Below are 24,814 nucleotides of genomic sequence, written 5' to 3'. Positions count from 1 at the left end.
GTTTGACCCCTGATCTGGGAAGATCCCACATGCCACAGGGCAGCTATGCCCAAGTGGCACAACTGCTGAGCCTGTGCCCTAGAGCATAGGAGCCACAACTACTGAGCCCATATCAGTGAGTGGTAATCCCCCTCTCTAGAAATAAATGGTACACATATTTTTCTGTATCACCTTGCAGTCTTTTAAAAATAAATCCTTAAAAATTAGAATTATAGACGTGGTACGCTTACTCCTTGGAAGGAAAGTTATGACCAACCTTTAGATAGCATATTAAAAAGCAGAGACATTACTTTGCGAACAAAGGTCCGTCTAGTCAAGGCTATGGTTTTTCCAATGGTCATGTATGGATGTGAGAGTTGGACTGTGAAGAAAGCTAAGTGCTGAAAAATTGATGCTTTTGAACTATGGTGTTGGAGAAGACTCTTGAGAGTCCCTTGGACTGCAAGGAGATCCAACCAGTCCATCCTAACGCAATCAGTCCTGGGTGTTCATTGGAAGGACTGATGCTGAAGCTGAAACTCCAGTACTTTGTCTACCTGATGAGAAGAGTTGACTCATTGGAAAAGACCCTGATGCTGGGAGGGATTGGGGGCAGGAGGAGAAGGGGACGACAGAGGATGAGATGGCTGGATGGCATCACCGACTCAATGGGCATGAGTTTGAGTAAACTCCGGGAGTTGGTGATGGACAGGGGGGCCTGGCGTGCTGCGGTTCATGGGGTCGCAAAGAGTCAGACACGACTGAGCGACTGAACTGAACTGAACTGAATAATACACTGATTTCTATTTATGTACTGATTTAAAAAATTGTTTTAAAATTTATTTTACTGCTCTGGGTCTTAGGTGCAGCACACATGATCTTCGATCTTTATTGTAGCATGCAGGATCTAGTTCCCTGACCAAGGGTCCAGCCTGGGCTCCCTGCATTGAAACACAAAGTCTTAGCCACTGGACCACCAAGGAAATCCCTTATGTACTGATTTTTAACTTAATGTTTTATTATGAGCGCTTCTCTACATTATTTGGCATAACTTTAATAGTTATAGAATATGCCACATTATGGATATACCAATAGTTATTTAATAATGAACATTTGATAGTTTCTATTTTTTGCTATTGTAAATAATATGTATGCATGCATATAAAATATGTTTCGTTATATCTCTTGATTGCTTCTTCAGGATAAATTTCTAAAAGGAGGAGGAGTGCAATCTTGGCTCGACACATGTTGCCAAGTTGGTTCCTAGAAATACTAAATTCGTTTGCAGTTTTACCAGAAGGAGATCAAAATGAATGAGCTTCCCAGGTAGCTCAGTGGTAAAGACTCTGTCTGCTAATGTAGGAGATGCATGGGACATGGGTTCGACTGCTCGGCTGGGAAGATCCCCTGGAGGAGGGTGGCAACCCACTCCAGTACTCTTGCTGGGAAAATCCCATGAACAGAGGACCCTGGCGGCCTAGAGTCCATGAGGTCACAAAGAGTCAAACTCGACTGAGCACCTGTGTTGAAACTTCAACCATCCCACTGTGGCCAGTAGCTTAGATTCTACTTTAAATAGAAAATAAAAAGAAGCGAAAATAATAAGAAGGAATCTATTTAACAGGCAAAATTTTTTTCCTTTTTAAAATTTGATTGTTATTATAGTTGGAAAAATTAAAATATATTTTTTACTTCCATTTGTAGTTTAAAAAAGAACATTTCCCTCCATAAAAATTATAATTTTTAATATTATATCAATATTTGTTTCATAGTTAAATTGCACCATTGTCTGAAAAATGTCTTTTCTGGTTTTGTTTAAAACAAAATCCAAATACTTGTAAATCTATGGCTGATTCATATCAATGTATGACTAAATAAATAAATAAATAAATAAGAATGAAAAAAATAAATAAATAAATAAAAAATAAAAAATAAAACAAAATCCAACCCAAGACCAGACATTGAACCTGAATATTATGTCTCTTAAGATTCTTTTAATCTACAGTTCCTTTATTTCTCTTTCTTTTTCCCTCTTGTTTTCTTCCTTTCTCACTCTCTCTTTTCTTTTCTTTCAAAGAAAAGAGATTTGGTCAGTTGTCTATAGAATGTTTTATTTTTCCATATTTGTCTTATTTCCCTGCAGTGTTGTTCACTTTGATCCTCTATTCCTTGTGTTTTCTGTAAATGAGGAGCTGGAACTAAAGGCATGAGATTTAAGTTAAACATTTTTGGAAAGAATACATCACAAGTGTTGTATATTTCTTATTGCATCATATTAACAGTCTGACCAATAACATCTTGTGGTCAGTCATTAGGAATGTTAAGGTTGACCCCTGATAACAGTAGCAGCAACCTTCTCCCTCCATTTCCCCTTTGCAACTGCACAGTAATCTGTATGGTGCCCTTGAGCACCGGAGGAGTACTATTCTATTAAATAGAGCTTTCTCTCATCAACTGGGACCACTTGTTTATTCTGAAATGCAATGACTAGGAAGGTAAGATATTTCATTTTTTCCCCTTTAATTACCCCTTAAATATTTGTTTGCCACTTACAATAGTTCTTTGGTGAATGATCTTTTTAGTGCCTTGCCTATTTGCATAAAAACAAAATTTTAGGATGCATTTATTTTACTATTCCTCTGCTTAAAATCATTCAGTGCCTGCAGGATAAAAGTCAAACCTGGCAACTTGGCATATCAGCTCTTTGGAATCTGGCCTTTCCTTTGGCTTTATTTCCCATCTACATTTTAACAAGAGAAGGCCACTTGCAGTTCCTTGAATTGTTAATGCTGTTCTATGTGTCTATGCCTTTACAAATATGGAGTCCCTTCTCCATGACCCACCACAGCTTGCCTGATTAATTTCTCTTCTTCCTCTTTATCACCTCTTTCTGTAAAATGTTTTCTGTGTTTCCCTGCAGCTTAGTCACCCCTTTGTGATCCTCCAGAGCCTCTTGGTCATATTTTTATTGACTTTTATCTTATTGGATTATCATTGTCTTTATACATATTTCTCTCCCCATCCTAACTGTGAGGGCCTTAAAGGGGAGGACTGTATTGTATTTATCATTGTGACTGCCAGCACACAGAGGGCACACAATTTGTTGAATGTGTGAAAGGTTAATGAAAATACAGTTTTGGACAATAAACCAGATAACAGTTTGCAAAATTGTTGGAAACCACCTTTGCAGTGGTGAAAATGTCATTTCAGAATTTCCAAGATGTAAGATGCTTCCCCACCTCTGTTTCTAAGAAATAGAGCTATCAAAGACTTCACTAACCTAAAAGAAAAATAACTTCATATAAATATGACATGATGTGCAGTGTTAGTGACAAAGAAATGATGTCATAGTGGCAAAGCTACTACACAACTGCAATGCTGGGCAATCCTTGCCCTCTGGCTTCCCTAGCCTTTCTGTCCTGCAGTTCTTTATTCCTGGGTCTGCAGTGCTGCCATGTAAGACTCAGACACACTACCCCCAAATGCAAATCTTCACTTCCTTCCCCACCAGGTCTACCCGGAGCCTTGAGGTATGAGGGACTCCCTTAGATGGCTGGCTGCATGGAGGGTCAGCACTGTTTTTCTGTCCCTCATTAACAGTTTAAAAAAAAAGAACCCAGGCCTCCCATGGAACTGGCTCATAAAGCAATAGAGCAGTCTCAAACTAGGGCATGTAAAATGTTTAAAGATATGTGATGATGACAGTACTAGAGATAATCTTGATTTCTATACTATGAAAAAGTAATGGAATCCAACAGTGCTATCCAATAGAAATAGAATGCAAGACATATAATTTTAAATATTTAGTAGCCATCTTTAAGGAAAAGAAAAGTAAAATTAACTATGATAACATATTTTAACCCACATATTAGCATACTATGATTTCATTGCATGTAAATTTTAAAGTTCTACATTGCTTCAATTTTAAAATAAAAACTTAAATTTAACTAAAGTTAAGTAAAATGAAAATGGTTAAAATTGGTACATTTAGTATTGATACAGTACTATTGATACTATCTAATCCATTCTCCATATTCAAATATTATTGGTTGTTCAAATAATGTTCTTCATGGCTATTTCTTCCCACAGTCCAGAATCTAATTTAGAATCATATATTGCATTTAGTTGTCATGTTTCTTTAGTTTCTTTGAAACTGGAAAATAGTCTCAGCCTTTCAAGACATTGAGATTTTTGAAGTGCATGGGCCAGTTGCTACGAAGAATGTCCTTTAATTTGGGTTTGATGTTTCCATATGATTATTTTCACGTGTTGCACTTTTGGTAATCATCCCGCAGAAAATCTGTGTGTCTGCTGTAGACACAGGGACTCCCTTCCAGAATCTGCCTCAAGGGGGGACTTGTTGAATTTTATGGACTAAATGTTTGTCTCCCCTTGTTGAAGACCTACCCCACATGTGATGGTATTAGGAGATGATGCATTTAGGTTTAGTTAAAGTCATGAGAGTGGTGCTCCTATGGTGGGATTATTATTCTTATAAGAAAAGAAATAGACACCAGAGCTCACTCTCTTACTATATGAGGATATTCTAAGACAAGAGAACTTGTCATGTACCTGCAGGGAGAGTGGTCAGAAGATAGGCTGTAGCTAATAGATGATCTATTGTCAGCCTCCGTTTCAGAGAACAATCTTGTGTGATGTCATGTCCATCTCGAGAAGTCCACATATGGTGACTTGTGAGGCAAGGATATCAAAGCCTGGCCATCTGATCTGACACAGGACACTATAATAGGTGGTACCTGTTCCAGAACTCCTGCTAGACTGACTGAGCACTCCTTTGTTAGATTTGCATCACAGTTCAACTTATTCCTCTGCCAATACTGTTTCTTTCTCTGCCCTTCACAGGCGTTGGTCCCTAATAAACATTTCATACCCCAAACTCTACTTAGTGCCTACTTTCAAAGAACCCAACCCATGATGATAACAGAAATGGGATAATGAAAAAAAAAAAGGCAATAATAAAGAGTGTTTGAAATGGAATCATTTACCACCTGGCTGGGGATATTAATAGATGGAAAATTTGACAGTACCACTTGTTAAAGTCTTTAGCAGGGGTAAGTTGAGAGGTATATAGGTGGAAGGGAATATATATGAGCAGATACAATGTATGAGACATTCAAGATATATGGAGAAAAGAAAAGCTATGAGGGTAGTACATTGGATGACTCTTGCTGATTGCCATTGAGGTTCTACATAGAAATATAATATATAGCTAAAGTTGAATAACAGGCGATTGAAAACCAGGTATGAAAGTTAGAGGACCACTTTGATTACATATATAAAAAGAGAAAAATCTCATCTCTAACAAGACTGCAGAGAAAGCCCAGGAGAAAGCCAAGTGTTTAAGAAGTTAAAAGCCAATAAAGGCAGGACTGCTTTGCCAAGGTCAGATTCCTGGTCAGGAAACACTGGTTGGGAAACAGCACACAGGGTCATACGTGTAGAGGACCCCAAAGTTTTTGCAGCCCTATCCCACTCCTGTCTCTTCTGAACCTTTTGAGCCTGCGTAAGCGTCTGTGGGCCAACCCTCCACATTACGTGTTGGTAACTGACCCTCAAAGGCAGTATGTGCTCTTGGGCTATCCTATTGGTCACCAGGCCTATGAAGAGGCTTCAGCGAAGGTGTAGCCCAGCTGAGGACATGGTGAACGTAGGAAGGAAGGAAAGGAGCTATACACCAAGGGAGCTGCAAGATCCAGCCAACAGTTATCAGAAGGAGCGGGGCAGTCTATTTGTGACTGGGTTCTAAGGCTGCTTAATCTAAGGGGTCAGAGTATAAAATTGGATAGAGAAGAGTTAGACTTGGGAGTACCTTCCTGAGATTCAGGATTTAACACACAGCAAGAGCCCAGGATGCCAGGAGGTGAGCATTCAGCCCTTGGATGGCTCCTTCAAGTGTGGTTCACACAGGGCAGTTGAAACGCCGGAATGGCGGGAGAGGACGGAATGGAAAGCGGAAGTGAGCACACTGGAATGGTTACACTATGTGTGACTGCAAGAGTTGCCAGATGATATCTTCTTGGAAAGGCCCAGAAGAATGAGCTGTGGGGCACTGTTCAGAGGCTCAGCAGATCTCTCTCTGTCAGCCAGGCTTGATGGCAGCAGAAGTCATAATAGAATTTGGTTCCGTGATACTACAAGACCCTGAGCAAATAGAGGCCAAGTGTTGATGTTTAATAGCCAAATGCCAGGGTGAGACTGTGATGACTATAATGGTCTGCAAAGCTAGAGTGGCAGGCTGCTGGCCTGACTGCAAAGAATTATGCTGCTGCTAAGTCACTTCAGTCATGTCCGACTCTGTGCGACCCCATAAACGGCAGCCCACCAGGCTCCTCCGTCCATGGGATGTTCCAGGCAGGAGTACTGGAGTGGGGTGCCATTGCCTTCTCCAGCAAAGAATTATAAAAAATGGTTAATAGAATGTGGCCTTCACTGGGGCAAAATAGATGGGTAGCTGACTAAATACTACTCAGCTTTCACTAATAGAAAACTGGGAGGTTGAGTGTACTCATCCCACAAAAAAACTCATGATTCCTCATCATAACTACCATAATTCCTTGTATCCCTAGTAGAGACAATACACAAGTCTGGGTACCAAGGGGTAGAAGCAGGTTGGCATCTCTTATTATGACTCTTAATGACTCATCAAGGGACCTCATATTTCTTGTCTCCATAACCCTGGGCTCTGAGAGGTTTGAGTTCTTGGTCTCCACATGTTTGGCAGGTGATTACAAGAGTCCTAGGGGATTATGAACTATGGTTGCTCCCTGAGCACTTTGAATTCTTGTGTCCAGGGACCAGGCAAGAAGAGGGTCACTGTCTTGTCAGGGATCACGGAGTGTCAGGAGGAGGTTGGGCGCCTTTTTACACAACTGAGGCAGGGACGAACATGTGTGGAATGGAGGCTTCCCGCCTGGGAGCCTCAGAGTATTGCACTGCCCAACTGTGACTGTAAAACCACGGCTGGAGCAGGGCATGATGACCAGGAGATGAGAATCGGGGTCATGCCACTGTTAAGGCACTGAGGCCAGCAGAGTTGGAAATGGAAGATAAGGACAATTAGAAGGAAAAGTGGAGTGGGATGATGTGATGTATCAGTTGTAGTTTGTCTCCCTTCCTTCCTTCCTCTAAGTTTGCCCTCTGAAAGAGATCCACCATATCCTGGAGAAGTGGGTTGGTTGACAACAAGGTGTTGACTGTGATAGACACAGAGCTAAGATGCCTAGATCTCCCCTCTCCCCACCCCACCAGTGAAGAAAATGCTGCCCATCTTTAGTGAGTGAAGACCCTTCAGCGTCTGCATCAGCTACAAGAGTATGGCCTCATCTGGGGTCACACCCTTCCCAGGGCAGCCTGCTTCTGGTCCCTGAACGAGGTGGGACTGTAAAAGTGGTCATTTTGGCCCACATAGGACACTCTGATAAGCAACACTCACTCCAGAGCTACCCATTGGATCAGAAGAGGCTTTCTTAAGTCTGAATTGTAGTGTAAACTCTTAATCCCATCTCCACTTTGTTTTCCTTCATAGGTGTTAATCGCTAACATACATCTTACACTTCAAACTGGCTCCAAAGAACTCACTTTCTGACAGTGTCCTTTTCAGTGCCTCACATTAGGAAGCAAGCATATAAAGTCACTTGGTGATTTGGTGGCATCTGCCAGGTTTCTCCATTATAAAATTCCTGGTTTTCCCTTTGTTTAGTAGGCAATTTGGGGAGATGTTTTAAGATATATAAATATCTTGTTCCTCATTATACTTCTGTCTACTTAGATTGGGATTGGCATCCATTAATAATTTTCTAAGTCTATCATTCTTTCTGTATTTGTTACTTGGCATTTACTGTAAGGAAAGGCTTTCCTTCCTCATTTATCTATATTTATCATCTATGATTTAAATTTATATCAGTGTGGACTCACAGATTTCCCTGGTAGCTTAGCTGGTAAAGAATCTGCCTGCAATGCAGGAGACCCTGGTTTGACTCCTGGGTCAGGAAGATCCCCTGGAGGAGGGATAGGCCACCCACTCCAGTATTCTTGAGCTTCCCTGGTGGCTCAGTTGGTAAAGAATCCACCTGCAGTGTTCCAGACCTGCATTCAGCCCCTGGGTTGGGACGATCCCCTGGAGGAGGGCACGGCAACCCACTACAGTATTCTTGCCTGGAGAATCCCCATGGACAGAGGAGCCTGGCGGGCTACAATGCATCAGGTCGCAAAGAGTCAGACATGACTAAGCACATAGACTCACAGGTTATTTGTTTCACTGATATTTATTCTACTCAAGGGGAATTATATAAAAAATGACAGCTATTGCTTAGTTTGAGACTATGATATTGTCCCAGATAGGATCAGAGGAAATCCTTCAAGCTGGCTCCTGTATCTTGGATACGTCTCTGTCGTTCTTTGACACTTCTTTGTTTTCTGGCATAATATGATCCAGGTGCCTATTGTTCTTTCTGTGCCGTAGACCAGCGATCAACCTTTTCCCCAAAGACTTCTGGTCCCTTTTAGTGGAAATGGCATTTTGTTCTCTTATTTTCAGGTAACTCCATTATTTTTAAGTAACATTAGATAACTCCTTATTTTTAACTCCCTTTCTTGACTTGAGTGACCTGCCCTCCATCCTTCTCCGTGTATTGATTTCTTTGTTCAAGCCTAGAAAAGACAAAAATAATTTCAGATTGCTAGTTAGACTTCAATATTTATATGCCACTTTTTTCTTTGGAGGTAAATTTACATGCAATGAGATGCAAAAATCTTAAGTGTACCATTTAGTGAGTTCTGAATAATTCATACGCCTGTGAAAACCAAATCCCTATCAAGATAACAGAACCTTATCACCACCCCAAAAATGTCCCTCATATCGCTTTCTAGTCAACCCAACCACTAGAGGCAAGCATTTTTCTGATTTTCTTTTCACTATATATTATTTTTAATTGTTTAGACCCTCATTTAAATGGAAAGATACAGAATGTACTTTTTTAGTATTTGGTTTCTTTTGCTCCACTAATATTTTAAAATTTATTTTTATGACCCAGAGTATGGTATAGCTTAGGGAATAGTGCATGTACACTCAAAAAGAATGTACATCCTGCTGTTGTTTGCCATTATTTCACCTTCATACTTCGAAAGAAATTTTACTGGATATAAAGTTCTAGATGGACAGAGGTTTTTCTTTCAGATTTTATTCCATTAAATTTTGGCTTACACTACAGTCATCAAGACAGTGTGGCAGTGGCACAAAAACAGAAATATAGACCAATGTAACAAGTTATAAAGACCAGAGATTAAACCCAAGCACCTATGGACATCTTACCTTTGACAAAGGAGGCAAGAATATATGAGAAAAAGTAGTCTGTTCAGTAAGCAGTGCTGGGAAAATTGGACAGTTATGTGTAAAAGAATGAAATTAGTACACATCCTAACACCATACATAAAGATAAACTCAAAATGGATTAAAGACCTAAATATAAGACCAGAAACTCTAAAACTCTTAAAGGGAAATATAGGCAGAACTCTCTAGACATAAATCACAGCAAGATCCTCTATAACCCACCTCCTAGAATAATGGAAATAAAAACAAAGGGAATCTAATTAAACTTAAAGATTTTTTTCACAGCAAAGGAAACCATAAACAAGATGAAAAGACAACCCTCAGAATGGGAGAAAATAATTGCAAATGAAGCAACTGATAAAGGATTAATCTCCAAAATTACAAGCAGCTCAGGCAACTCAATATCAGAAAAACAAACAACCCAATCAAAAAATGGGCAGAAGACCTAAACAGACATTTCTCCAAGAAGACATACAGATGGCTAATAAATATTAAAAAGTGCTCAACATCACTTATTATGAATAGAGAAATGTAAATCAAAACTACAATGAGATACCACCTCACACCAGTCAGTATGTCCATCATCAAAAAATCTACAAACAAATCCTGGAGAGGATGTAGAAAAAAGGGAACCCTCTTGCACTGTTGGTGGGAGTATAAATACAGCCACTATGGAGAACAGTATGGAGATTTCTCTAAAAGCTAAGAATGAAACTACCATACCACCCAGCATTCCTACTACTGGGCATATACCCTGAGAAAACCACAATTCTAAAAGACACATGCACCCCAGTGTTCATTGCAGCACTATTTACGATAGCCAGGATATGGAAGCAACCTAGATGTCCATAAACAGATGAATAGATAAAGAAGACAGACAGACAGACACACACATACACACACACAGACACACACATATATAATATATATATAATGGGATATTACTCAGCCATAAAAAGGAACAAATCTGAGTCAGTTCTAGTGAGGTGGATGAACGTAGAGCCTGTTATACAGAGTGAAGTAAGTCAGAAAGAGAAAAACAAATATTGTATATTAACACATATGTATGGAATCTAGAAAAATGGTACTGATGAATCTATTTGTAGGGCAGCAATAGAGATGCAGGCAATAGAGGACAGACTTGTGGACACAGTTGAGCAAGGAGAGAATGGGGTGAATTGAGAGCATAGCATTGAAACATATACATTACCATATGTAAAATAGATAGACAGTAGGAATTTGATTTATAACACAGGAAGCTCAACCTGGGGCTTTGTGACAACCTACAGGGGTGGGATGATGGGGTAGGTGGGAGGGAGATTAAAGAGGGAGGGGACATATGTATACCTATGGCTGATTCATGTTGATGTATGGCAGATACCAACACAACATTGTAAAACAATTACCCTACAACTAAAAATAAGTAAATTAAAAAAAATTGTAGCTTACAGTCTCTCTGATTCATAGTAGTAATTCTTATCTTTTCCTCTGTATACAATGTGGCTTTTTCTGTGGTTGTTTCTAATATTTTCTTTTAATTATTTATTTTCAGAAGTTTTGTGTAATGTGCATTGATGAGGATTCTTTGTATTTATCCTCTTTAGGGTTGGTTTGATTTCTTGATACTGTGGATTTCTATTTATCATTAAATTTAGAAAAGTTTTGGCTGTTATTTCTTCAAATATTTTAAAATCACCTCTCCTCTCTTTCTGGGTCTCTGATTATACATGTGCTAGGTAACTTGGTATTGTCCTGTAGGTCACTAAGTCTCTTTTCATTTTCTTTTCAACTTTTATTCTCTTTGTGCTCTGGCATAGATAATTCTTTTTGTACTATTCTCTTATTCACAGATCTTTTTTCTGTATAACTAAGCTGTTTTTAAGGCCATCCAGTGAAGTTTTCATTTTGGATACTGTATTTTTCTGCCCTAAAAGTTCTATTTGGTTATTTTTGTAGTTTTCATTTCTTGTGTTTTCCTTTAAATTCCTGGCTACATTTTTAACAGCTGTTTTAAGTCCTCTGATAAATTCATTATCATTGTCATTTCTGGGTCCATTGACTAATTTTTCTCCTGTTTATGACTCACATTTTCCTGCTTCTTCACATAGTTCAGTTCAGTTCAGTCGTGTCCAACTCTTTGCGACCCCATGGACTGCAGCGCATCAGACTTCCCTGTGTATCACCAACTCCTGGAGTTTACCCAAACTGATGTCCACTGAGTCGGTGATGCCATCCAACCATCTCATCCTCTGTTGTCCCCTTCTCCTCCTGCCTTCAATCTTTCCCAGCACCAGGGCCTTTTCAAATGAGTCAGTTCTTCGCATCAGGTGGCCAAAGTATTGGAGTTTCAGCTTCAACATCAGTCCTTCAAATGAACGTTCAGAACTGATCTCCTTTAGGATGGACTGGTTGGATCTCTTTGCAGTCCAAGGGACTCTCAACAGTCTGCTCCAACACCATAGTTCAAAAGCATCAGTTCTTCAGTGCTCAGCTTTCTTTATAGTCCAGCTCTCACATCCATACATGACCACTGAAAAAATCATAACTTTGACTAGATGGACCTTTATTGGCAAAGTAATTTCCCTGCTTTTTTTTTTTTCATTTATTTTTATTAGTTGGAGGCTAATTACTTTACAATATTGTAGTCGGTTTTGTCATACATTGACATGAATCAGCCATGGATTTACACGTATTCCCCATCCCGATCCCCCCTCCCACCTCCCTCTCTACCCGATCCCTCTGAGTCTTCCCAGTGCACCAGGCCCGAGCACTTGTCTCACGCATCCCACCTGGGCTGGTGATCTGTTTCACTATAGATAATATACACGTTTCGATGTTGTTCTCTCGAAACATCCCACCCTCGCCTTCTCCCACAGAGTCCCAAAAAAGTCTGTTCTGTACATCTGTGTCTCTTTTTCTGTTTTGCATATAGGGTTATCATTACCATCTTTCTAAATTCCATATATATGTGTTAGTATGCTGTAATGTTCTTTATCTTTCTGGCTTACTTCACTCTGTATAATAGGCTCCAGTTTCATCCATCTCATTAGAACTAATTCAAATGAATTCTTTTTAATGGCTGAGTAATATTCCATGGTGTATATGTACCACAGCTTCCTTATCCATTCATCTGCTGATGGGCATCTAGGTTGCTTCCATGTCCTGGCTATTATAAACAGTGCTGCGATGAACACTGGGGTGCACATGTCTCTTTCAGATCTGGTTTCCTCAGTGTGTACGCCCAGAAGTGGTATTGCTGGGTCATATGGCAGTTCTATTTCCAGTTTTTTAAGAAATCTCCACACTGTTTTCCATAGCGGCTGTACTAGTTTGCATTCCCACCAACAGTGTAAGAGGGTTCCCTTTTCTCCACGCCCTCTCCAGCATTTATTGCTTGTAGACTTTTGGATAGCAGCCATCCTGACTGGCGTGTAATGGTACCTCATTGTGGTTTTGATTTGCATTTCTCTGATGATGAGTGACATTGAGCATCTTTTCATGTGTTTGTTAGCCATCTGTATGTCTTCTTTGGAGAAATGTCTGTTTAGTTCTTTGGCCCATTTTTTGATTGGGTCATTTATTTTTCTGGAATTGAGCTGCAGGAGTTGCTTGTATATTTTTGAGATTAGTCCTTTGTCTGTTGCTTCGTTTGCTATTATTTTCTCCCAATCTGAGGGCTGTCTTTTCACCTTGTTTATAGTTTCCTTCATTGTGCAAAAGCTTTTAAGTTTAATTAGGTCCCATTTGTTTATTTTTGCTTTTATTTCCAATATTCTGGGAGGTGGGTCATAGAGGATTCTGCTGTGATTTATGTCGGAGAGGGTTTTGCCTATGTTCTCCTCTAGGAGTTTTATTGTTTCTGGTCTTACATTTAGATCTTTAATCCATTTTGAGTTTATTTTTGTGTATGGTGTTAGAAAGTGTTCTAGTTTCATTCTTTTACAAGTGGTTGCAAAAATCCTTGAATAGCCAAAGTAATCTTGAGAAAGAAGAATGGAACTGGAGGAATCAACCTGCCTGACTTCAGGCTCTACTACAAAGCCACAGTCATCAAGACAGTATGGTACTGGCACAAAGACAGAAATATAGATCAATGGAACAAAATAGAAAGCCCAGAGATAAATCCACGAACCTATGGACACCTTATCTTTGACAAAGGAGGCAAGGACATACAATGGAAAAAAGACAACCTCTTTAACAAGTGGTGCTGGGAAAACTGTCCCTGCTTTTTAATATGCTGTCTAGGTTGGTCATAGCTTTTCTTCCAAGGAGCAAGCATCTTTTAATTTCATGGCTGCAATCACCATCTGCAGTGATTTTGGAGCCCAGAAAAATAAAGTCTGTCACTGTTTCCACTGTTTCCCCATCTATTTGCCATGAAGTGATGGGACTGGATGCCATGATCTTAGTTTTCTGAATGTTGAGCTTTAAGCCAACTTTTTCACTCTCCTCTTTCACTTTCATCATGAGGCTCTTTAGTTCTTCACTTTCTGCCATAAGGGTGGTGTCACCTTCATATCTGAGGTTATTGATATTTCTTCCAGCAATCTTGATTCCAGCTTGTGCTTCATCCAGCCTGGTGTTTCTCATGATGTACTCTGCATGTACGTTAAATAAGCAGGGTGACAATATACAGCCTTGACATATTCCTTTCCCTATTTGGAACCAGTCTGTTGTTCCATGTCCAGTTCTAACTGCATACAGATTTCTTAAGAGGCAGGTCAGGTGGTCTGGTATTCCCATCTCCTTCAGAATTTTCCACAGTTTATTGTGACCCACACTGTCAAAGACTTTGGCATAGTCAATAAAGCAGAGATAGATGTTTTCTGGAACTCTCTTGCTTTTTCGATGATCCAGCGGATGTTGGCGATTTGATCTCTGGTTCCTCTGCCTTTTCTAAAACCAGCTTGAACATGTGGAAGTTCACGGTTCATGTATTGCTGAAGTCTGGCTTGGAGAATTTTGAGCATCACTTTGCTAGCGCGTGAGATGAGTGCAATTGTGTGGTAGTTTGAGCATTCTTTGGCATTGGAATGAACACTGACCTTTGGATACTGGATATTATGGGTGCTACATTGTTTAGTGTCTGGATTTTGCTGTCCTTAAAGATTATTAAGTTTCATTCAATGAAGCACTTAATTCACTTGCAGGTAAGTTTTCTGTTTTGTTTGAGTGAGTCTAGAATAGCTTTTACTCTTGGGCTAATTTAGCCTTATCTCTAAACTGTGGCCTTTCTGAGGTTTTCTTACCAAATGCTCTATTTGTTTAATAAGGTTTTTCCATTCCAGTTGGTCAGAACTTCAATGATTCCAAACTTTATTTAAGATCTAGTAGTTGTTCAGCTTGTAGTTCCCACAGTGGTTATTATTTAACCAGCCTCCTGGAGTCTCATTAAAGCTATGTCAAAGATTCAAGGAGACTCATGTATATTCCTGAAACTCTTAATCTGTTTCTCTGCCCTGCAAATTTCAGTTGCCTCCATCTCTCATAATTCAAATTTCACTCTCCTCAGTTAGAGAGAGTACTGTATTCTGCTTAGCTTTCTTCAATCCTGTGCTTTGGAAAATACCACCAGAAAGAAAATCTGCGGACATCTTTGTGCTCATCTTATTTGCTTTCCTTCTTTCTAGGATCACAGTTCTACTGTGCCTACTGTCCAATGTCTGAAGACACTTGTCTCAGATTTGGTTCAGTTTTCTATTGTTTGTGGTAGGAAAGTTAGTTTAGTTTGGTACCAGTCACTTATTTATGGCTGGATCACCATAACACTTTAAAAATATAAAATTTCTATTGAATAATAAGATGCATACTAAAAATTGCATATCTTAAGTGTACAATTTGACTAATTTTCTTTTCTGTTTTTTTTTTTTTTTTGCTTTCTCCATGTAGCAGGCAGGATCTTAATTCCTTGATCAGGGATTGAACCTGTGTGCCCCCTGCAGTAGAAGCAGGGAGAGTTCCCACTAGATTGCCATGGAATTCCCAACCCCATGAATTTTCATTAATCAAACACACTAGTGTAATTAACATCCAGAGCAAACATTACTAGAATCCCAGAAGCCCTCTAGGGGCCCTTTCCAAACCTTAATGCCACCTAAGGGTAACCAATAGTCTAACTTCTATTACCAAATATTATTTTTGTCTCTATTTGAATATTATATAAGTGGAATCAAGTAGTATACAGTTTCTGTGTCTGGCTTATTTCAGTCAGTTTTACAGTTGTGAGATTCATCCATGTTTTGTATGTAGTTGTTGATTGTTCATTCTCTTTCCTGTATATTGTTCTACTATGTGAATATTCTAAAGTTTATTTATCCTATGAGAATTCTTATATATGTGGTATATTCTTATATATGTTTATGGTAAACATATGAATACAATTCCGTTGCATATATATCTAGGAGTGGAACTGCTTGGTTAACCCACTCCAACAACCAGCAAATTTATATAATTAGTCCAGACATTGCTTCCGGACTTCAGACTTACATCTCCAAATTTGGTTGACATCTCCATATACAAGCATGTCCAACTTAATAAGTCCAAGACCATTTACTCCTCCTTCTAGGTTCCCTGAGTCAGTAAATGGGTTCTTAATTCATCTAGTAAGTTATGGAGTCATCCTTAATGCTCCTCTTTTCTTTATCATTCTAGGCAAACCAATTCATTATTACATCCTTTGGATTCCACTGCTAATTTACAAATAAGTATTTCAAAATTATCCAAATCTTTGTGTCTCTAGTGTCATTATCCTAATTCAAGCCACTGTCATCTCCGGCCTTGACTAATGTAACTGCCTCCAAACTGGACTTCCAATAAGCCCTTCTCTCCTCTTTCAAACTATTCCCCACAAACAGCCTAAGTGAGAGTTTATTAATAAATATGTAAATCTGACCCTACTTAACACTCTATTAGCTGCCTATTGACCTTAAGATACATTCCAAAATACAATCTAAAACTTATAATGTGGCCAAGAAGAGCCTGCATAGTCTGGCCTCTGATTCATTTCAACTCGTTTGCTCCTACACCTCAAACCCATTGACTTCCTTTCAGTGACATGTTCCTAGAACACATCAAATTCTTTCATGCCCCAACAATCTCAAACATAATATTCCCTATGCCTGCAACATTCTTAAAGGCTCTTTCATGTGCCTAGAGCTTCAAAGGCACTTCTTCAAAGAGCTCTGCCCCCATAGTCCTGATTAATCTGTCGTTGCGCTCCCTAATTTTCCTTCATAGAACTGATCACAATTTATAATTACGTAATGTTACCCTTTAACATCTCTTGCTCCTATCACACATTAGATCCACTGAATGTTATATTCACTCCTATAACCCAATGCCTAACACTGTGCTTGGCACATAGTATGCAGTCAGTAGGTACTTGTTTAATAATGCATGACCGATGCAAAAGCTGGGATGGACTGAAGGAACAGCATCTGGCATTTCTTTGTCAAGGTTGGATGCCTTCCCCCGCGTGGTAATAATGGGACAGGTCCTTTTCTTGTTCACTCAGAGCGGGGCTTTCATGCTCCTTCGATAAGTGTTTCCTGCAGGGCCGCATAAGAAACAACCTGCAGGTACAGGCGGCAGACAGGAGATCAGCTTTATTTGCGAGGGACAGTATAATCAGTCAATCCAGGACTTGCCACTCTCTTGGCGTAGAAGCGTGAAAAGCTGTCAATCTCCCCCGGAGCGGGCGGGTGTGTTCTTCCCCCAGAACCTGATTGGCCTGAGCCAGATGGAACGGGGGCGGGGCTTGATCCCGCTGGGCGCCAGCCACGTTGCACGCGGGGCTGCCCCGCGGAGAGGCCACTCCCCGGCCCCACAGTGCACTGCGAGGCGCGTCACTCGGAGCGGCGGGTCTCGGCTCGACAGGTACGACCCGGCCCCTCACAGTCCTCCTTCGTCCCTTCTTGGGGTCGCTCGAACCCCTGATCTGCCGCTCCCCTCTCTCTCCCGGTCTCCTGCTACGGTCCTGACCCTCGCCGTTGGGACTACAGACCTACCTACCCCGGGCGGGAACTAAGTTCGTGGCGTGGGAGCGGGAGTCGTCGGAGTCGTGGAGCTTTGGAGGGGTGGGATTGCTGGGATTTCGTTCACTTCAACTTGAGGGATCACTGGGGCCGCGCGAAGGGCGGTTGTCCTTCGGCTGACCTGCCGGGATATCGGGCTGCTTGGGCGGGGGGCCGAGGAGGGAGGGACAGTCGCTGTGAGCTGCCAGCGGTTAAGCGGCATTCCCTGGCGCCCAGGTGTCAGAAACACTGTGGTCCTCCTAGGCTGTTTAGGTGGCCCAGAGAGCTTGACATGGCACTTCCTATTTTCTTTTAGGCAGGGTTACTTTGCTTTTTTTGTGAGGTAATCCAACCTCAATGCTAATTCAAGCGTTGAACCCAGAGATTTTCCCGCGTTGGCTCACAGAAACCTAAGGTCCTGTTAATGGTACTTAGGAAACGATGTGGCATAAGGGAGACCTAAGCAATTGACTCGACAGGTAGATGAAGGTTCCGGAATAGGAGGCCGAGCCCCAGCTTCCTTTAATCTCTCTGACAGTGAAAACAGCAGCTTTGGCCCGCCTCCCCCGCTCCTCCGCCCCCGGTTAGTTTCCTGGATCATCCACCTGGGGCAGTGGGAAAGCTTGAGAATCAGTTCCTTTTTTGCTTTGCTTCAGCCAAGGCAAAGCCTAGGGGTGAAGTGTCAGCCACTAGGAGGGAGATGATGGGATCCCAGCTAACAGGTGGAACAGCCACTTCTTAAAACTCTGAGTCACTTTGCAGGTTACTGGCATTTGTTCAGGTGCTAAGATAATGGTTTCCCTGTTGGCTCAGATGGTAAAGAATCTGCCTGCAACGTGGGAGACCTGGGTTTGATCCCTGGGTCAGGAAGATCCCCTGGAGAAGGAAATGGCAACCCACTCCAGTATTCTTGCCTGGAGAATTCCATAGGAAGAGGAGCCTGACGGGCTACAGTTCATGGAGTTGCAGAGTCAGACAGGACTGAGCGACCAAGCACATAACACAACCCTAACTTAAGGGACATCTGGGCATTTCCTGTATTGAGAACCATAATTAGTTTAGTGCTTGTGTGTGTGTGTGCGTGTGTGTGTATAAAGTGTTAGTCGTGTCTGACTCTTTGTGATCCCACGGATTGTAGCCCACCAAACTCTTCTGTCCATAGGATTCTCCAGGCAAGAATACTGGAGTGGGTTGCCATTTCCTCCTTCAGGGGATCTTCCCCACCCAAGGATCGAACTTGGGTCTCCTGCATTGTAGGCAGATTCTTTACCATCTGAGCCACTAGGAAATCCCGTGTGTACAAAACTGACTCTTAAAAAATCTTTAGTGTATTTTATGCTGGTGTGTTAATGGAGCTTGGAATTCAGTTCAGCCGCTTAGTCATGTCCAGCTCTTTTTGACTTCATGGACTGCAGCACACCAGGCCTCCCTGCCCATCACCAACTCCCAGAGCTTGCTCAAACTCATGTCCATTGAGTCAGTGATGCCGTCCAACCATCTCATCCTCTGTTGTCCCCTTCTCCTGCCTACAATCTTTCCCAGAACAGGCTCTTTTCTAATGAGTCTAGGTCTTAACAAACGGGTACTTTTGACCTTCCTGTCCACGTAGTTGAGTTGCTGCTGCTGCTAAGTTGCTTCAGTCATGTCCGACCCTGTGTGACCCCATAGACGGCAGCCCACCAGGCTCCCCCATCCCTGGAATTATCCAGGCAAGAACACTGGAGTGAGTTGCCATTTCCTTCTCCAATGTAGTTGAGTAAGAAGCTTAAATATGTTGAGAGGCAACATTTCAGAGTGTGGTTAGAATTATGCTTGAGTTTAATTCTGTCACTTGCTTGTTTCAGGATTGAATAGATTACTTTTCTGGGCTTGAATTTCCTCAGAGATAAAATGGAACGGATAACTACCTCACAGGTTATTGGAAGGCTTAAATGAGGTAATGTGTATAAAATGGTAAATAGAGGACAGTCAATAATAATAACAAACTTAATATTGCACTTTCCGTCTGCAAGGTGATGTTTCAGGTTCCTTACGTGTTCTTATGAGGTAGATACTATTAGTATCTTTAAACAGTCCTATGAGATGGGTGCTATTGGTAGTCAAAATTGACAGATGAGGATATTGAGCATAAAAAGACAAAGTTTGCCCAAGTTTACACAGTTACTAAATGGTAGAGCCAGTTTTTGAACCCAGGCAATTTGGTTCCAGAGTACACCCTGTTAACTATAATACTATACTATAATACTATACTATATAGTATATATGCTGTTTTTAAAAATTACTGTTATTTCAGAATGAGTAGCTAATTCCTGTATCACTGGCTTCTTGCCCCTTGTTGATTATAGGAGGAGCACAGTGATGTAGAGATACACAAGAGACTTAGGTTTAAGCACTGCCATATATTAGCAGTGTGACACTGAGGAAGGTTTCCTCATCTGTAAAATGGAGGTTATACCTCCCTCACTCTTCGTGAACTGTGAGGTGTTACACAAATTACTGATGCAATTGAGTATGTGTTGAAGTCCTTCTTCCTAGATGTGTGTATGATCTATGCTGGAGCTGGAGTTCTTATGCATACTATGCAGTATAAGTACCTATAATAAAAATACCAAAGTCTGTTGATAAGGTGGGAGGCACAGGTAAAGTTGCAGAATAAACTCTGGTTGTTCTTGGTACCCTTTCCACCTCTTTTCAGGCTCTATCTCCCAAGTGCCTTCCTGCTAACCTATGGCTGCATGAAGTCCTTCTCTTTTCACTCAATCTTGCCCCAGCCCAGTGCATCACAATTAGTAGAGCTTTCTCCAAAACTACACCCCAGTTCCCAGATCTCAGCTAGTACTTTTTAAAAAAATTAATTTATTTATTTTAATTGGAGGCTAATTACTTTACAATATTGTGGTGGTTTTTGCCAAACATCGACGTGAATCAGCCACGGGTGCACGTGTGTTCCCCATCCAGAACCCCCCTCCCACCTCCCTCCCCATCCCTTCCCCCAGGGTCATCCCAGTGCACCAGCCCTGAGCACCCTGTCTCATGCATTGAACCTGGACCTGTGATCCGCTTCACGTATGATAATATACACGTTTCAATGCTACCCTGTCAAATCATCCCGCCCTCGCCTTCTCCCACAGAGCCCAAAAGACTGTTCTTTACATCTGTGTCTGTTTTGCTGTCTCGTTTATAGGGTCATTGTTACCATCTTTCTAAATTCCATATATATGCAATAGTATACTGTAATGGTGATTTTCTTTCTGACTTACTTCACTCTCTACTATAGGCTCCAGTTTCATCTACCGCATTAGAATGGATTCAAATATATTCTTTTTAATGGCTGAGTAATATTCCATTGTGTATACATACCACAGCTTTCTTATCTATTTGTCTGCCGATGGACATCTAGGTTGCTTCCATGTCCTAGCTGTTGTAAACTGTGCTGTGATGAACATTGGGGTACATGTGTCTCTTTCAATTCTGGTTTCCTTGGTGTGTATGCCCAGCAGTGGGATTGCTGGGTTGTATGGCAGTTCTATTTCCAGTTTTTAAAGGAATCTCCACACTCTTCTCCATAGCGGCTGTATAAGTTTGCATTCCCACCAACAGTGTAAGAGGGTTCTTTTTTCTCTGCAACCTCTCCAGCATTTATCGTTTGTAGACTTTTTGATAGCAGCCATTCTGACTGGTGTGAGATGGTACCTCATTGTGGTTTTGATTTGCATTTCTCTGATAATGAGTGATGTTGAGCATCTTTTCATGTATTTGTTAGCCATCTGTATGTCTTCTTTGGAGAAATGTCTATTTAGTTCTTTGGCCCATTTTTTGATTGGGTCGTTTATTTTTCTGGAATTGAGCTGCAGGAGCTGCTTGTATATTTTTGAGATTAATTCTTTGTCAGTTGCTTCGTTTGCTATTATTTTCTCCCATTCTGAAGGCTGTCTTTTCACCTTGCTTACAGTTTCCTTCGTTGTGCAAAAGCTTGTAAGTTTAATTAGGTCCCATTTGTTTATTTTTGCTTTTATTTCCATTACTCTGGGAGGTTGGTCATAGAGGATCCTACTGTGATTTATGTCAGAGAGTGTTTTGCCTATGTTTTCCTCTTCAGTTCAGTTCAGTCACTCAGTCATGTGACTCTTTGAGACCCCATGAACTGCAGCACGCCATGCCTGTCTGTCCATCACCAACTCCTGGAGTTGTGGCTAAAACTTCCAAAACTATGTTGAATAGTAGTGGTGAGAGTGGCACCCTTGTCTTGTTCCTGACTTTAGGGGAAATGCTTTCAATTTTTCACCATTGAGGATAATGTTTGCTGTGGGTTTATCATACATGGCTTTTATTATGTTGAGGTATGTTCCTTCTATTCCTGCTTTCTGGAGGGTTTTTATCATAAATGGATGTTGAATTTTGTCAAAGGCTTTCTCTGCTTCTATTGAGATAATCATATGTTTTTTATCTTTCAATTTGTTAATATGGTTATCACATTGATTGATTTGCAGATATTAAAGAATCCTTGCATCCCTGGGATAAAGCCAACTTGATCATGATGTAAGATCTTTTTAATATGTTGTTGGATTCTGTTGCTAGAATTTTGTTAGGGATTTTTGCATCTATGTTCATCAGTGATATTGGCCTGTAGTTTTCTTTTTTTGTGGCATCTTTGTCTGGTTTTGGTATTAGGGTGATGGTGGCTTCATAGAATGAGTTTGGAAGTTTACCTTCCTCTGCAATTTTCTGGAAGAGTTTGAGTAGGATAGGTGTTAGCTCTTCTTTAAATTTTTGTTAGAATTCAGCTGTGAAGCCGTCTGGTCCTGGGCTTTTGTTTGCTGGAAGATTTCTGATTACAGTTTTGATTTCTGTGCTTGTGATGGGCCTGTTAAGATTTTCTGTTTCTTCCTGGTTCAGTTTTGGAAAGTTATACTTTTCTAAGAATTTGTCCATTCCAAGTTGTCCGTTTTATTGATATATAGTTACTGATAGTAGTTTCTTATGATCCTTTGTATTTCTGTGTTGTCTGTTGTGATTTCTCTATTTTCATTTCTAATTTTGTTGATTTGATTCTCTTCCCTTTTTTTCTTGATGAATCTGGCTAATGGTTTGTCTATTTTATTTATCTTCTCAAAGAACCAGCTTTTAGCTTTGTTGATTTTTGCTGTGGTCTCCTTTCTTTTTCACTTATTTCTGCCCTAATTTTTATGATTTCTTTCCTTTTACTAACCCAGGGGTTCTTCATTTCTTCCTTTTCTAGTTGCTTTAGGTGTTCAGCTCAGCTCAGTCATGTCCGACTCTTTGCGACCCTGTGAACCGCAGCACACCAGGCCTCCCTGTCCATCACCAACTCCTGGAGTTTACCCAAACTCATGTCCATTGAGTCGGTGATGCCATCCAACCATCTCATCCTCTGTCGTGCCCTTCTCCTTCTGCCCCCAATCCCTCCCAGCACCAGAGCCTTTACAAATAAGTCAGCTCTTCGCATCAGGTGGCCAAAGTATTAGAGTTTCAGCTTCAACATCAGTCCTTCCAATGAACACCCAGGACTGATCTCCTTTAGGATGGACTGGTTGGATCTTCTTGCAGTCCAGGGGACTCTCAAGAGTCTTCTCCAACACCATAGTTCAAAAGCATCAATTCTTTGGCCCTCATCTTTCTTTATAGTCCAGCTGTCACATCCATACATGACTACTGGATAGAGCAGGTTATTTATTTGACTTTTCCCTTGTTTCTTGAGGTAAGCTTGTATTGCTGTGAACCTTCCCCTTAGTACTGCTTTTACTGAGTCCCATAGGTTTTGGGTTGTTGTGTTTTCATTTTCATTCGTTTCTATGCATATTTTGATTTTTTCTGTGATTTGTTGGTTATTCAGAAGTGTGTTGTTTAGCCTCCATATGTTGTATTTTTAATAGTTTTTTTTCCTGTAGTTGACATCTAATCTTACCACATTGTGATCAGAAAAGATGCTTGGAATGATTTCAATTTTTTTGAATTTACCAAGGCTAGATTTATGGCCCAGGATGTGATCTATCCTGGAGAAGGTTCTGTGTGCACTTGAGAAAAAGGTGAAACTCATTGATTTGGGGTGAAATATCCTATAGATATCAATTAGGTCTAATTGGTCCATTGTATCATTTAAAGTTTGTGTTTCCTTGCTAATTTTATGTTTAGTTGATCTATCCATAGGTGTGAGTGTGGTATTAAAGTCTCCCACTATTATTGTGTTACTGTTAATTTCCCCTTTCATACTTGTTAGCATTTGCCTTACATATTGCAGTGCTCGTATGTTGGGTGCATATATATTTATGATTGTTATATCTTCTTGTTGGATTGACCCTTTGATCATTATGCAGTGTCCTTTGTCTCTTTTCACGGCCTTTATTTCAAAGTCTATTTTATCTGATATGAGTATTGCTACTCCTACTTTCTTTTGGTCTCCATTTGTGTGAAATATCTTTTTCCAGCCCTTCACTTTCAGTCTGTATGTGTCCCTTGTTTTGAGGTGGGTCTCTTGTAGACAGCATACATAGGGGTCTTGTTTTTGTATCCATTCAGCCCGTCTTTGTCTTTTGGTTGGGGCATTCAATCCATTTACATTTAAGGTAATTATTAATAAATATGATCCCGTTGCCATTTACTTTGTTGTTTTGGGTTCGAGTTTATAAACTTATAAACTTTTTCTGTGTTTCCTGTCTAGAGAATATCCTTTAGTGTTTGTTGAAGAGCTGGTTTGGTGGTGCTAAATTCTCTCAGCTTTTGGTTGTCTGTAAAACCTTTGATTTCTCCTTCATATTTGATTGAGATCCTTGCTGGGTATAGTAATCTGGGTTGTAGGTTTTTTTCTTTCATCACTTTAAGTATATCCTGCCATTCCCTTCTGGCCTGAAGAGTTTCTATTGAAAGATCAGCTGTTATCCTTGTGGGAATCCCCTTGTGTGTTATTTGTTGTTTTTCCTTGCTGCTTTTAATATTTGTTCTTTGTGTTTTTGATCTTCATTAATTTGATTAATACATGTCTCGGGGTGTTTCACCTTGGGTTTATCCTGTTTGGGACTCTCTGTGTTTCTTGGACTGGGGTGGCTATTTCCTTCTCCATTTTAGGGAAGTTTTCAACTATTATCTCCTCAAGTATTTTCTCATGGTCTTTCTTTTTGTTTTCTTCTTCTGGGACTCCTATAATTCAAATGTTGGGGCATTTGACATTGTCCCAGAGATCTCTGAGGTTGTCCTCATTTTTTAAAATTCTTTTTTCTATTTTCCTCTCTGCTTCATTTATTTACACCATTCTATCTTCCACCTCACTTATCCTATCTTCTGCCTCAGTTATTCTACTGTTGGTTCCCTCCAGAGTGTTTTTGATCTCAGTTATTGCATTATTCATTACTGATTGACTCTTTTTTATTTCTTCTAGGTCCTTGTCAAACATTTCTTGCATCATCTCAATCCTTGTCTCCAGACTAATTATCTGTAACTCCATTTTGTTTTCACAATT

General features: G+C 40.4%; 1 protein-coding gene across 2 annotated transcripts in view; it reads left to right on the top strand.

Moving 5' to 3' along the window:
* Positions 1–17,116: 17,116 nt before the first annotated feature.
* SEC22A (SEC22 homolog A, vesicle trafficking protein) overlaps positions 17,117–24,814 on the top strand; it is a 78,137-nt gene continuing 70,439 nt past the window's right edge. Inside the window, exons 1-2 of one of the 2 annotated variants that reach the window (XM_043874463.1) lie at positions 17,164–17,203; positions 19,185–19,276. In XM_043874463.1, coding sequence (XP_043730398.1) covers positions 19,272–19,276 — 5 coding nt within the window. In that variant the 5' untranslated portion in view covers positions 17,164–17,203; positions 19,185–19,271. Of the gene's footprint in view, positions 17,204–19,184; positions 19,277–24,814 lie in introns of both variants that reach the window. The other variant, XM_043874464.1, reaches the window with a different exon arrangement.

This window comes from Cervus elaphus, chromosome 19, assembly GCF_910594005.1.
Source record: "Cervus elaphus chromosome 19, mCerEla1.1, whole genome shotgun sequence".
In the NCBI taxonomy this organism is placed as follows: Eukaryota; Metazoa; Chordata; class Mammalia; order Artiodactyla; family Cervidae; genus Cervus; species Cervus elaphus.
This window is presented reverse-complemented; position numbering and strand designations above follow the sequence as displayed.